Source organism: Aureobasidium melanogenum, assembly GCF_000721775.1.
Source record: "Aureobasidium melanogenum CBS 110374 unplaced genomic scaffold scaffold_19, whole genome shotgun sequence".
Taxonomy (NCBI): Eukaryota; Fungi; Ascomycota; class Dothideomycetes; order Dothideales; family Saccotheciaceae; genus Aureobasidium; species Aureobasidium melanogenum.
In genome coordinates this window covers 116,360-129,060 of record NW_024470071.1, presented here as the reverse complement: position 1 = coordinate 129,060, position 12,701 = coordinate 116,360, and the positions used below count along the sequence as shown (strand labels likewise).

The 12,701-nt window shown below is 47.9% G+C and overlaps 5 protein-coding genes across 5 annotated transcripts; 3 read left to right on the top strand and 2 right to left on the bottom strand.

Annotated features, from left to right (window-relative positions):
- Window positions 1-31: 31 nt before the first annotated feature.
- On the top strand, window positions 32-1,995 carry M437DRAFT_77227 (uncharacterized protein; the record flags this gene model as incomplete). The annotated part of the gene is made up of 8 exons (XM_041026763.1): window positions 32-416; window positions 473-535; window positions 632-868; window positions 927-1,073; window positions 1,140-1,251; window positions 1,301-1,430; window positions 1,498-1,713; window positions 1,771-1,995. The coding sequence occupies 8 exons, from the start codon at window positions 32-34 to the stop codon at window positions 1,993-1,995; spliced, it is 1,515 nt and encodes a 504-aa protein (XP_040877521.1).
- A 329-nt stretch (window positions 1,996-2,324) lies between these two features.
- M437DRAFT_86589 (acyl-CoA synthetases/AMP-acid ligases II) lies at window positions 2,325-4,367 on the bottom strand (the record flags this gene model as incomplete). Its single annotated transcript, XM_041028492.1, has 8 exons — window positions 2,325-2,673; window positions 2,722-2,859; window positions 2,917-3,003; window positions 3,063-3,146; window positions 3,207-3,504; window positions 3,566-3,788; window positions 3,852-4,014; window positions 4,072-4,367. The coding sequence occupies 8 exons, from the start codon at window positions 4,365-4,367 to the stop codon at window positions 2,325-2,327; spliced, it is 1,638 nt and encodes a 545-aa protein (XP_040877520.1).
- Window positions 4,368-4,852: 485 nt separating this feature from the next.
- Window positions 4,853-6,314, top strand: M437DRAFT_77225 (acyl-CoA dehydrogenase; the record flags this gene model as incomplete). The annotated part of the gene is made up of 4 exons (XM_041026762.1): window positions 4,853-5,023; window positions 5,082-5,178; window positions 5,232-5,756; window positions 5,833-6,314. The coding sequence occupies 4 exons, from the start codon at window positions 4,853-4,855 to the stop codon at window positions 6,312-6,314; spliced, it is 1,275 nt and encodes a 424-aa protein (XP_040877519.1).
- Window positions 6,315-7,101: 787 nt separating this feature from the next.
- Window positions 7,102-8,229, top strand: M437DRAFT_54138 (alpha/beta-hydrolase; the record flags this gene model as incomplete). The annotated part of the gene is made up of 5 exons (XM_041022641.1): window positions 7,102-7,362; window positions 7,493-7,662; window positions 7,739-7,848; window positions 7,922-8,058; window positions 8,131-8,229. The coding sequence occupies 5 exons, from the start codon at window positions 7,102-7,104 to the stop codon at window positions 8,227-8,229; spliced, it is 777 nt and encodes a 258-aa protein (XP_040877518.1).
- Window positions 8,230-8,400: 171 nt separating this feature from the next.
- M437DRAFT_68039 (uncharacterized protein) lies at window positions 8,401-10,183 on the bottom strand (the record flags this gene model as incomplete). The annotated part of the gene is made up of 2 exons (XM_041025044.1): window positions 8,401-9,672; window positions 9,929-10,183. 2 exons carry the CDS (start codon window positions 10,181-10,183, stop codon window positions 8,401-8,403), a joined length of 1,527 nt encoding a protein of 508 aa, XP_040877517.1.
- Window positions 10,184-12,701: the final 2,518 nt, after the last annotated feature.

Sequence of the window (12,701 nt, the reverse complement as noted above, 5' to 3'; positions counted from 1 at the left end):
ACGCGAATTTCCAACCTGTTGATCACACATCATGGCGAAAGACGAGCTCACTCCCGTCATCATTGGTGTCGGAGATATCATCAATAAATCGCTTGAAGTCGAAGATGCCTCGGAGCCAGCTGTACTGATGAAGCAAGCCATCCTGGAGGCTCTCAAAGACATTAACCTCTCAACTGACAAACAAGATGCATTAATGTCCTCTGTTGACGAGTTGAGTGTCGTGGCTACCTGGACCTGGCCATACCCAGACCTACCAGACTATCTGTCCAAGCTGTTGAAGATCAATCCCGCTACTCGCCACTTGAGTGAACACGGAGGCAATTCACCATGTCAATTATTGGATGAAGCTGCTCGTCGCATAGCAAAGGGCGAGACCAAGGTCGCTATTGTGACTGGTGGAGAAGCTTTGGCATCATGTACATGAACTGTGTCAATCCGTTGCCTTGTGACCCTCAAGCTGACGAGCCTGTAGTGCGGTCTTGCGGAATGGCAAAGAAGATGCCACCACCTGGTTGGCCTGCCCCTGACCCAAACAGTCGCACCATGACTGCTGATGATCTCTCGCTCCTCGGAACCAGTAGGCACATTTGATTCTGAAGTGTGAATGGCTTGGACTGACTTTTTGTCGTAGCACCGGGCTCGTTGCACAAGATAGGACTGCCCATTCACATCTATCCTCTGTATGAGAATGGCTTCCGTGCCAAAAGGAAACAGTCCATTCGCGCCAATCATGAAGAATCCGCAGCACTGTACGCTCAGTTTGCTGAAGTGGCAAAAGAGAATACTCTCGCGTGGAATCATGGAAAGGCTGCTTCAAAAGAGGACATTGGCACCGTGTCCAAGAAGAACAGAATGATTTGCTTCCCTTGTATGTTTCCCGCTCATCTTCCATTTACAATCACTTGCACACACTAACAGACCGACAGATCCTCTTCTCATGAACGCGTTCAACACTGTCAATCTCGCGGCCGCTTGTATAGTCACCTCCGCTGCACAAGCCAAATCTCTAGGAGTACCAGAGTCCAAATGGGTTTACCCCTTGAGTGGCGCTGAAAGTGCTGTAGACCCCGATTGTCAGTTCCCTACAGCGAAGAGACAAATCAGACTTCCTCGCATCTTTGACTAACCGCATTTCGTAGTCTGGAAACGGTCTTCTTTTGACTCGGCACCCCACATTAGCGCCAGTATTGATCTTGCTCTCAAGAATGCCGGACTGCAAAAAGGACAGCTTGACTTATTCGACTTTTACTCGTGAGTTGACCACATGGGTTGTCGAACGATTGTTGACGCAGTGTCCCAGATGCTTCCCTGTAGTGCCTAAGTTTGCCAGTCACCATCTTGGCCTACCTATTGGTCCTTCCGACAACCCAGTCACGCTCCTAGGCGGTCTGACCTCTTTCGGTGGTGCTGGTAACAACTATTCCATGCATGTAAGTGCAAACGACCATCCGAACAAGTGACAGGTCTAAGAATCGTTGCTAATGTGGCTTTTAATAGGCTTTGACAGCCATGACCCGAGAGCTGCGCAAAGGCACAAAGAAAACTGGACTGGTGTTGGCTAATGGTGGTATTTTGACCCACCAAAACGTGATCATTCTGGCCAAGCAGCCGAACGAGGGGACTGTACCGTACGCCGATCAGAATCCTCACGTTGAAATAAATCTCCCGATTCCTTCATTCGTTGAGAAGGCACAAGGGCAAGCAACAATTGAGGTGAGTATAGGTCGTTCTACTTACTTGAGCAATCAAGTGGCTAACTCCCTTTTCTAGGCCTACACGGTACAATTCGACCGCAACAACAAGCCGCAGCTCGGCTACATTGTGGGAAGACTGGAGTCTGGCGACCGACCACGCTTTATCGCGAATCACGGTGACGAGGTCACGCTGGCTGAGTTGAGCAGTATGGACAAGGAACCCATTGGACGCAAAGGCACAGTCTCTCAGGCGTCTGATGGCAGAAACCTCTTCTTCCTGGACGCACAGTCTCGTTTGTGAGCGTGAAGCGTCTGGTCTGGATCTAGCTCGTATATATATCAAAATATCAATACAAATTATCATCCTGCAGTAGAACGCAAAGATATTCCATGTGATTCTATGATTTTTAAATCGGCGAAATTGCCAAAATTTGGTCTGATAACGAAAGCATCTGAGATATATCTTTCACGTGTTGGGAGCACGACATGTACAACACTTCAGATTGTTGATAGGCGAAAGGCGGGATTCCGTCAAGACCTCAGTTCCAAGACGGTCGAACATGATTCGCGATATCTATATACACAAGACCCGAAGCACTGTATCCCCTCTCCCAGACTGTCCTTGCCAGCTCACAACTTAGCCTTTGGCTTGAGCTTCGCCTCCATCATCTTCAACATCTCCTTACGCGCAGGCAACTCATTACGAGCAAGCTTGCCAGTATGGTTCTTCGGCAACGCATCAATCGCAACCACACCTCCTCTCAACTTCTTGTAACCCGACACTTTGGTATCCACGGACTCACGAATCTCCTTCAGCAAGGCTGGGTGGTCTTCTTTCTTGATGTTGGGGCTCAAGACTACGTAACCAATGGGAATTTCGGTCTGTTGTTCTGCGTCCCAGGTTGCGCAGACTGCGGCTTCTTGAACTGCGGAATGGCGGAGTAGGAGATCCTCAAGTTGAGCTGGAGGAATTTGGTTCCTGTGAATTGTTAGAGAGGGCATCTTTCAAGAGGGCGCTGCGGCATACCCTTTGTATTTGATCATTTCCTTCTTGCGATCCATGAACCAGAAGAAACCATCTTCATCGACACGCAGCATATCGCCAGTGCACAACCAACCATCGTGGAAAGAGTCTTTGGTGGCTTTGTCATCGCCGCGGTAGTTGCTAGAATCCTCTTCGTCAGTATTTTTTCTGTTTGCATGAGAATCAATGGTTCATTACAAGAAAACGCTGGGACTTTTGATGAGCAGTTCTCCCATTGTGCCTGTGGGTACTTCATTGCGCTTGTCGTCGACGATTTTGATTTGCCTGTAAGACAGCAACATTAGAAATATGCGAACAGTCATTTGTACAGTGATGAGACTCACGAGTTTGCCATGAGAGTACCAACACTACCGCGTTTGTCGACTGATCGATGTCCTCTCAACACAGTGACCGAAGTTTCGGTCATTCTGTAGCGGCTTGAGTTAGCGAATCTACTCTTGAACAAGATTCCAGGGGTGCCGACTTACCCGTAGCCTTGAGTAATCTCAACACCGGCAAAAACGTCCTGAAGGCGAGAAACAATCTCCTCTTGCAAAGTGGCTCCAGCACAAATAAGAGATCTGACACAGCTCAAATCATACTTTGAGATGTTTGGGTCTTTGGCAATCATGACGGCAATGGCGGGCACCGTTCTCATGACGTTGGCTCTGATACGCGCTGAGCCTTCGATGAATCCAGGGTATGTAAAAGCAGGCATCAGCATAACATAGCTGCCAGAGACGGCTGTTGGCAGAACGACCGAGGCAAGACCAAACATGTGAGCCACTTCAAGGATGTTACGTTAGTCAAACCCGACAGAAAAAAAAAAGCATCCAAAAGAACGTACGAGGTGGGAAGAAAACTTCTCGAGCGTCCTGGCAAGTGGTTTCGGGAGTTGATACTCTCGCACTCAGAGCCTGAGCAAGCAAGTTGAAGTGACTCAGTTGCACACCCTTTGGAAGACTGCTCGTGCCTGAACTGAAAAGCACCATGGCCACAGTATTCTTGTTACCCGTCTTAGACAGGTCAATGGGTGGGATGGGTGAAGCCGAGTTTGCCTTCAGTTTTTGCTACATCAACATTACCATTGTTAGTGAATAGAGTAGATGAATACAGGGTGAAAATTGCTTTACCAGTGTACCAGCAAGCTCAAGTATTTGCATTTTTGAACCAGGGCTCTCTTTGAGTGCTGCATCCATTTTTGGGCAAAGACCTGCATCACTAAAACAGTGTGTAGCTTTGGCAATCTTCAGATAATGAGGAAGTTCATGTTCCGAGACTGCGGCATTGATGCAACTGGCCACAGAATCAGTAAGAAAGATATCGATAACACGATCAGCATGGAATTTTTACACCAAGACGCCTCCCATCCACATGACTGCATGAGCAAGTCGCAGCCAAGCCACTGAGTTGACAGCATAAAGAACAACGGCATCTCCAGGGCGGATTCCATAGACTTGACGCAAAGCACCTGCAAGGCGAGCAGTCTCATGGCGAATGCCGCCATAAGTGAGCTTGTCGTGGGGCTCTGCCAGATCTTCAAGGACTACCTTGTTGGCTGGCACATGATCGGGATTGTATTTCAGCAAGAATTGCCCAAAAGACAAGTCCGTGGGGATGTGAAGAGGAGGAAGTAAAGACGCATGCATTTTGGATATGGCCGCAGTGGTTTGAGTAACGATTGTCTCTCGAAAAGGTGAGGTCAAAGCCCGTTAATATTTAAAGGACTGAAGCTAAATAAAGTCCCCCGAGGATTTTATGTGCACCAACAAACCCATTGGAAAGGCTCACCATGAGGGGCCTGAAAGCTTGTTACCCGGCCTCAGATGTTGATCCAGGGTAAACCAAGTTACCGGAACTTGGGGGAAACCAGTATTTCCGTAACGACATTCCGGGGGGCATGCATTTTGTGGGGTCTCCAGACAACATTTCCACCCCAACCCTCGGCTATATAGGTTTCCGACTGGAACTTCGTTGCTACATCGTCTGACCCTTTGTCGGAGTTTGAGAAGCCGTCTTGAGATAAAGTCGTCTTTTCCCTACTTTTTGAACCCTGCATCGAGTTGATATCTCATCACTTCCTCTCATTCTATCTCCTTTTCCACATTCACGAAACATGACGTCAGGCTCTAAAATGTACGGCGATCTCTCGCCCTGGGCTGAACCCGCATGGTACAACTCGTTGTCATCGCCTTACTACAATGATTCCCATCGTGCCTTGCGCAATGCCATTCGCACATATGTCGACGAGAAGATCATGCCAGAACAAGAAGAGTGGGAAGAGAAGGGAGAGGTCCCCGAAGAGGTGAGACTTGGTAATCTAGAACAAGCAATGTCGCGAATTACTCATTAGTGGTTTTCAGGAGGCAATGGCTTTTATCCGAGCAGGCATGGTGTTGCAGGACTTTCCCACGCAATACCGCAAAGGTGCAGATTTCCTGGGAGGTGTGAAGCCTGAAGGTCAGCAAAACTCAACCCCTCGCATTGAAACTCCTCTAATCACTTTCAAACAGATTATGACATTTTCCACTTCATCGTCTTGCATGACGAATTGGCTCGCGTTCACGCAGGTCCACTCTCAGGCTTGAGTGGCAGCTCTACAATCGGAGCACCACCGGTCTTGACCCACGGTACCCAAAAGCAAAAGGACCAATGGCTTCCAGGAATCTTCACAGGCGAGACAAAGTTCTGTCTAGGTGCCACAGAAGCTTCAGGAGGTTCCGATTTGGCCAACCTGAAGACAACGGCAAAGAAGACCGAGGATGGCAAGTTCTACATCGTCAACGGCACAAAAAAATGGATTACTGGTGCTCTCAAGTCGACACACATGACTACGGCTGTACGTACCGGTGGCCCTGGTGTTGGCGGTGTTTCTGTCTTGGTTATCCCCATGGACTTGCCAGGAGTAACGGCAAAGAAGATCTACAACAGCGGTAACAACGCCGGTGGCAGCGCATGGGTATTCATGGAGAACGTAAAGGTGCCTGTGGAGAACCTTGTCGGCCAGGAGAACAACGGCTTCCCTGCACTAATGGCTAGTAAGTACAGCAGACCCACGCTCGCACATGAGCTGGGCTCTCTCGCGCAGAAACAAAACTGACCATGATTATCAAGACTTCAACAAGGAGAGACTTTTGATCGCAGTGGCCATGAACCGCAAGGCGAGAATCTGTCTCTCTACCGCCCTCAACTACGCCCAGGAGCGTGAGACTTGGGGCAAACCCCTCTTCTCCAACCAAGTCATTCGCCACAAGTTGACAAACGTAGCCAAGGATATCGAAGCCCACTTTGCCTGGATTGAACAGATCGGATACCACATCAAGGCCAATGGCTGGACGGCCGATGTTGCCAGCAGAATTGCCATGGCCAAGATCTTTGGCGGTAGAATGTTGGAGCTAGCATGCCGTGAGGCCCAACAGGTCATGGGTGGTGCTGGATACCAGAAGGGCGGTGTTGGTTCCTATGTTGAGCAGGTCAGTCGTGATCTTCGTGTTTTGGTTGTTGGTGGTGGTAGTGAAGAGATTATTGGTGATCTGGCTGTGAGACAGGAACTGGCACTTACCAAGAGAAAGGAGAAGGCTGTGGCTAAGCTTTAAGGAAAACACTCTGTACATATGGTCTCTAGCATCTTCATGATTATTCGCACAAAATTTTCTAGACATTACGTGTGATGCATGCAAGCACCGGCAGCAAAGCGCTGAAAGTCGCTCGAGTGATCCAATACTACTGTGGTTTTGATTATGCAGTCTGTGCAACGTATCATGGAAGTAACCGAGCAAGAGCAGTCAGTGGCCTGAGGGTCTGAGGACGAGACACGTCGAGGATGTGGTGTGAAAATGGGCGTTTGGTCGAAACAATTGGAAAACCAATGCTGTAGTACTTTCGAGCCTCCCTCGTATCTGGCGACCGATAAAGTCTTATGGGGATCGAATAGACTCATGTATAGATGTATGAACACACCTGCAATCCTGGGCCTAGACCAACGAGTCATGAGTCCTGGATATCTCAATACTGAATAAGAGTATGTTGTGACAGCGATATCTATCTTGGATCAGCTGAATGGCTCAGTATCACTTATATACAACAAATACTTCTCGTATTCAGACACTATAGCAGTCACTAGATGTTTGCCTATCTCTTTTGCGAAAACGTCAGGGAGCAGCTTAAGTCATGGAACCACTTAAGAATGGCTATACAGCAGAATCAAACAACAGGGTCACCACCACAACATTACCAAAACGAAACTGAAGCTCAGATTCCAGACATGACTCACACGCATGTGACCGACGCATATACAAGAGTATCCATGCACATCAAACAGTCACAAACTCACAAAACCTTATCAACGATCAAAATTATATCATAATTTGTTGGTGCTGCAGAATGGATGAAATGCTTGCCAAACCACCCTCCGATTGTTGCTTCCGTCCGGGATCTCAACAAATTGGAACGCCGAGAGGAAACATACGCCAAATTGGTGGTGTGGATACTTACACCTCGATTCCTCCTGACTCCGTTTCTGCTAATGGAAACGTCTTACTCTACTTCCCAGATGCATTTGGCTTATATGAGAATGCGTTTTTGATGATGGATAATTTTGCAGCTGCTGGATATTTAGTGCTTGGAGTCGATTACTTTGCAGGTGTGAGTGTCTGGTTCTTTCCATTTCATCTTTCTGTTTCTTCTGCTCTGTTCTGACTGAAAATCATATCAGTAAAGAAAGATCCAAAAAAAGGAGTGATAGCAGATGTGTGCTAATACGAAAAACAACTAGGATTCTGTAGCCAAACACAACACAACACCACTTTCTGACCCTACCTTTGACTTTGGAGCTTGGACGCAGAAACATCTGCATTCTTCAGAGCAGATTGCAGAAAGTTGGGTCAAAAGTGTTGTAAAGGAGTTTGGAGGCGAGGGAGTAAAGTTTGGGTGTGTGGGATATTGGTCAGTTTCCCCTTTGATTTTCATTGTATGATTGGAGATGGAGTGTGCAGTATATGCTAATTTTGATGCAATTTAGTTGGGGTGCTAGATTCGTCTGCCGCCAACTTTCCATACAAGGCATTTGTCGAGTGGGGGTTGTTGCTCATCCTTCGTTTTTGAGGGAAACTCATGTTAAAGGTGTGCAAGGTGAGTGTCCCAAGTCTCCCCTTCCATCCATCCTCTTTCCAAACTTGAAAACTGTTTACTGATGTCTATAAAGCGCCGCTGTACATCGTGGCACCTGCAGATGACGAGCTATTCCCACACGAACAACGTAATCGGACGCAGGAGATTCTCGCAAAAGGAGAAGTGCACTTTTCGATGCAGACCTATTCGAGGGTTGGGCATGGATTTGCGGTAAGTCTTGTCTTTCCTTTCTTTGGTACGATGTGTTAGGACTGGGGTGTACTGATGCAGTCTTTGCCACAGACACGAGCGAATCTTGAAGACCCATACGCAAAATGGGCGAAGGAACAATGCTTGGAGAAGTTTGTGTCTTGGCTGGATTATTGGTTGTTGAAGGAGTGAAAATGGACGGTGTAAGTTTTGTGTGGCTCTTAGAGATGGATTCATCAAGAATTGAGAGGGCTTTGACGTGTATAAATCATTAGAGATTTCATCAGAACCAATCAGTTTGGTGAGACCTGAATTTGTTGACCAAAAACCAACTGATCGCAAAAGAGAAAGAAGAAAAACCCTCTACCAGCTCAATATGAGGTTCACTGGTCTGGGATCTCCATCGGCGCTGTAATCCGTCGCCTTCTCGTCGGTCAGATACAATGTGTCAGCGCTGTCAACAACCATTTTGTAATCATCCTGCCAAGTACACTGCAGAGTAGCAGTGCAATCTTCGTTTGACACAGCCGTGCAATTCAAGGGGGTGCCCATGGAGCCGATCTGAATCGGACGGTTGCTGCTTGTCTTGCCAATGATCTGGGAGTAATCGCTGATAGGATATAAAAGATCGTTATCATTAGTCAGACAGAATACCATCGCATAATACATGTTTTCCTCCGTCATAGAGATGCCCTCGGCGGAAACTTGAGCGTATTTTCCGTTGATGGCCGAGTCACTGCTGGAAGCCTTGAGACGGAAGTAGGTGTAGTCGTCACAAGAAGTGGGCAGTGGGGTACAGGCAGAGCTTGTGCTAGTCGTCGTTGTAGGTAAGCTGGTCTCAGTTGCAGACGTCTCGGTGATTGTCGGCTGGGCGATCGATGCTGTGGGATCGGAGCCAATGACAAACATGTCACCGATTGTGCTGGTTGTAGAGGAACCAATGGCTAACGAGACGCAAAGAAGATCATCAAGATCTTCGCAAGAAACCGTGGTTGCCGTGAACTCAGGCGCAGAGGTCGTAGCAGTAGTGGTGGTAATTGCAGGGTCGGTTGTAAGAGCACCAAACGTGCTGGTTGTAGAAGCATCGACGGCAACAGTGACGCAAACAAGGTCATTACAAGAGGTCGTGATAGCTGTGAACTCAGGGGCAAAGGTCAAAGAAGCAGCGATTGTTGGAAGATCATCAACAGCTGAGCTTGAAACAGTTGACGAGATGATTTGTCTTGTTGAGTTAGTTGAAATGATGGCTGAAGAGATCAGCATGCTCGAACTTGTGATTGTCGATGAAAGAGTTGTTGATGTTGAGCTCGATGTTTCGATGATCAGACTGGGCAAAATTATGCTGCTGGAAGCTTCGTAAGAAACTAGACTTGATGAAGTATCACGGCTAGAGGAAGATTTCGATGTTGAAGACGCAATAACTCTTGAGCTTGTCGAAGTCGTCTTGCTAGTGCTGGACGAGGACTTCGAGCTCGTAGAAGCTTTTTGAGTGCTTGATGTTGCCTTCGACGGACTTGACGACTTCGAGCTCGAGTGTGTCAACTTCAAGGTTGTTGAGGTGGCCTTGGAAGTATGGAAGATGACTTTGTCCTGGTGCTCGAAGAAGACTTTTTGGTGCTCGAAGACAATCGTGTGCTAATCTGGCTAGCTTTTTTGCTGCTTGTCGACGTCTTATGAGAACTTGTGGTTAGCTTCTTGCTTGTTGACGGAACAGCTTTTTTCAGGACACAATCGCAAAGAGTCTTCAACTGCTTAGCGTTGTAAGATCTGAATGGGGATTTAGTTCTTGGACTGTTTGCATGTCAGTATAACCCTAAATAAGCTGCAGAGTGACATACTAAGCGTTGAAGAATGTACAAAAATGCCATGGCTCTGTGAACTGCTTGCTCACTTCGGCGCTGCATACAGCAGAAGACGCGCTTCTTGAGAGGATAGCTTCTCCCCCAGTCGCTTCAGCTCTCTTGTGCTTGCTTGGAGTTGCTTTGGCAATAGGTGAGATGCATTTGCAGAGTGCATTAACTTCATCTACAGTAAACTCCAGGAAGGGAGTTCTTGTACGGGTACTGCTTGCAATCAGAATCTTTCCGGAAGCGAGTTGGACTAGGTTCGTACTCGGCCTGCCACCATTTGCAGAAGTAGACTTCATCAGATATGGTACGTCTGACAATGGCAAGATTGCGTGCAGAACAAGTTAAGTCCGACTGCAGAGCACCCAAAGGTGATGCCGAGATGACTTGAATCAGCCCAAGGGATAGGCATAATACCCATAAACCAGGTTGAGAGAACATTTTGGTCTGGAGAAAGAAAGAGCAAAGATGTTGTTGTCACTGATCATCGGGCGGCCGTCGACAATTTATGTGCATCTTTCTCTGCGGTAGTAGAGCGACATGATCTTATTGTTGTTGCATAAGTAGTTGGAACAGTCGAAGTTCTAGAGCTCTGTACTTTCCAAGAGCTTCTTTGCAGTAAAGACCCGAGTCAGAGGCCATTGTCTACTTCGAGCATAGTAGTCGTGAAGTCAGCCAGCCACAGTCTGCGAGTGAATCAGCTATAGGAATGTCTCGTCCTATAGAGGATATACGGTAACGGTGGTGGAGATATGGTTCTGTCTCGCCGTTTTCAGCCAACGGCTAAGTATAACCGACTTCCTCTAAAGCATGCTTCCAAACACAGCATGGGGATGTTTGGAAAAGGTCGAGTCCTCGTATCGTCCTTTTAGTAACCCCAAGATATAGGTACTCGGTCAAAGTGGTTTCGAGACCCAGGCTCAGTGATGTGGTAGTCTTGGCAAGTGAGCCGATGCAACGGTCCAATCTCTGGACACTACGGCCAACCCGACAGTTTTGTCCAAATGCTTCTCTCCACTTATTGGTGAAACCAAGCTAGTCAGGTCAATTGTTCCGTCAACGGTATGTTGGAACTTGGAGGAATATTCGGCAACATCGGCGACAACATCAAGCCTGCTTGACTCGCTGCATGCGCTTTTTGGCATTGAGGGAAGTAGAGTAACAAACCATGTCTATGGCCAACTTGTGCCTGATTACAAGCCATGGACACCTTGCGCTTGCCCTGTCCACATATGAGAAGCCCTGTGTCAGCTCGGCGAGTGGAAATCAACCGGCGTGCCTGGGTTGAGATTTCACTTGGCCGTTGTGCACGGATAGAGTCCCAGGCCGTCTCTTCGCAATCCTTCTGGAAAGCGAGTAGTATTCTCGGTTGCGAAATCCGGTGTTCCTTTTCGATGAGCCACAGTCAACTTCCTGCGACGTTGCCATTCTTAATACACAATTCTACGATATCACCAGATTCTAGCATTGCGGGCGGGATCGATGAGTTCTAAAGACGATGAGGAATACGACCATCACCGTCTTCTGCCAGACTCTCTTTATCTCCTTCGCACTACCACATTCTTCGTGGCTCGAGATGAATCTCGTAGACGCCATCGGGGAGCTTAGCTAGCATGTGACGGATATCAATGAGGCGGACAAGTGTCTCTCCAGACCTGATGGTGACAACGCGACATAGCTCTGGACGAGGATCACGTTAGTTTCCAGGACCAGAAGGACCAAGAGGTGGCGGTTCGTAAACGACCATGCGAGTGGTTTTCTCAATGATCCGCAAGTTCGCGACTGGTACTGGTCTTTCGGCATCGATAATCCGAGGCCTGGCTTCAAGCGTTTCTTCTGGTTGCATGGTTCCCCAGATCATGAGGAATCGTTGAGTACCGCGAGTTTGAACAGTTATGTCTTTTGTGCCGGTATTCCCACCGAGACTCGCAGGAGCACGGGGTCACCAAAAGGTCCTTCATTCGCATTTCTCGGCTCCATCTGCAGTCGCGTGATCAATGGTTGAGGCCGTGAAAGTGAGGGCACCACAGTGAAATTGTATCTACCATGTCTCCGGTCACTGATCAATTTAGTCTGTTCTGACTCCGACATCGGATGCCCTTCATCGTCAATGAGCTGGTCTATTTCTCCATATCCATACCACTTTATACCTAAATCTCGAGTCGCAATTTGCAGCTCGTATGTGGAGCCAGGTTGGAAGATTGATGCCAGATGTCTGGATGGAGCGATCTCGTAACGATACTCAACGAGCGCGGTCGTCCAACGTTGTTTCCTGTTGACTGGAGAGGGAAGGCTCAGGTAAGTATTTGGTTTTTTCTCAGGACGCAACTGCCTCATCGCGTGTGCCGTTTCTTCCTTCAAATCAAGATCCTTGACATCAAGAACAAGTAATTCATTGGCAAGCGCATATGGAACATCCAGTACGGATCCTCTGATGTTCAAGACCAAGGGCCGGGGATCTGTGTCTTCTGACGAACGTCGACAAAGACCAAAGACGACGCTGAATGGCAATTGGGCCGAACGATCATAGACCTGATACCGGTGATGAATCAGAGTGTAGAGCTGTAGATTGTCCATGGCTGTAGAAATTGTCCTTGCAACAAATGAGGATAGACAGCCTGTGTCATTGACTTCAAGCCCAGTAGTCAGAACACAACTGGTTTGAGATCATGCAATTCTACATGGTTTCTGGCACGCATCCTTCATGACGTAAAAGCGGGCACATGATGCATAAGGCGAGACAGAGGGAAGCCAAGACCTTGAATGGTGGTTCATGCAGAATTGATTGAGATCCAGTTTCCTTGTACGCACTGCTTG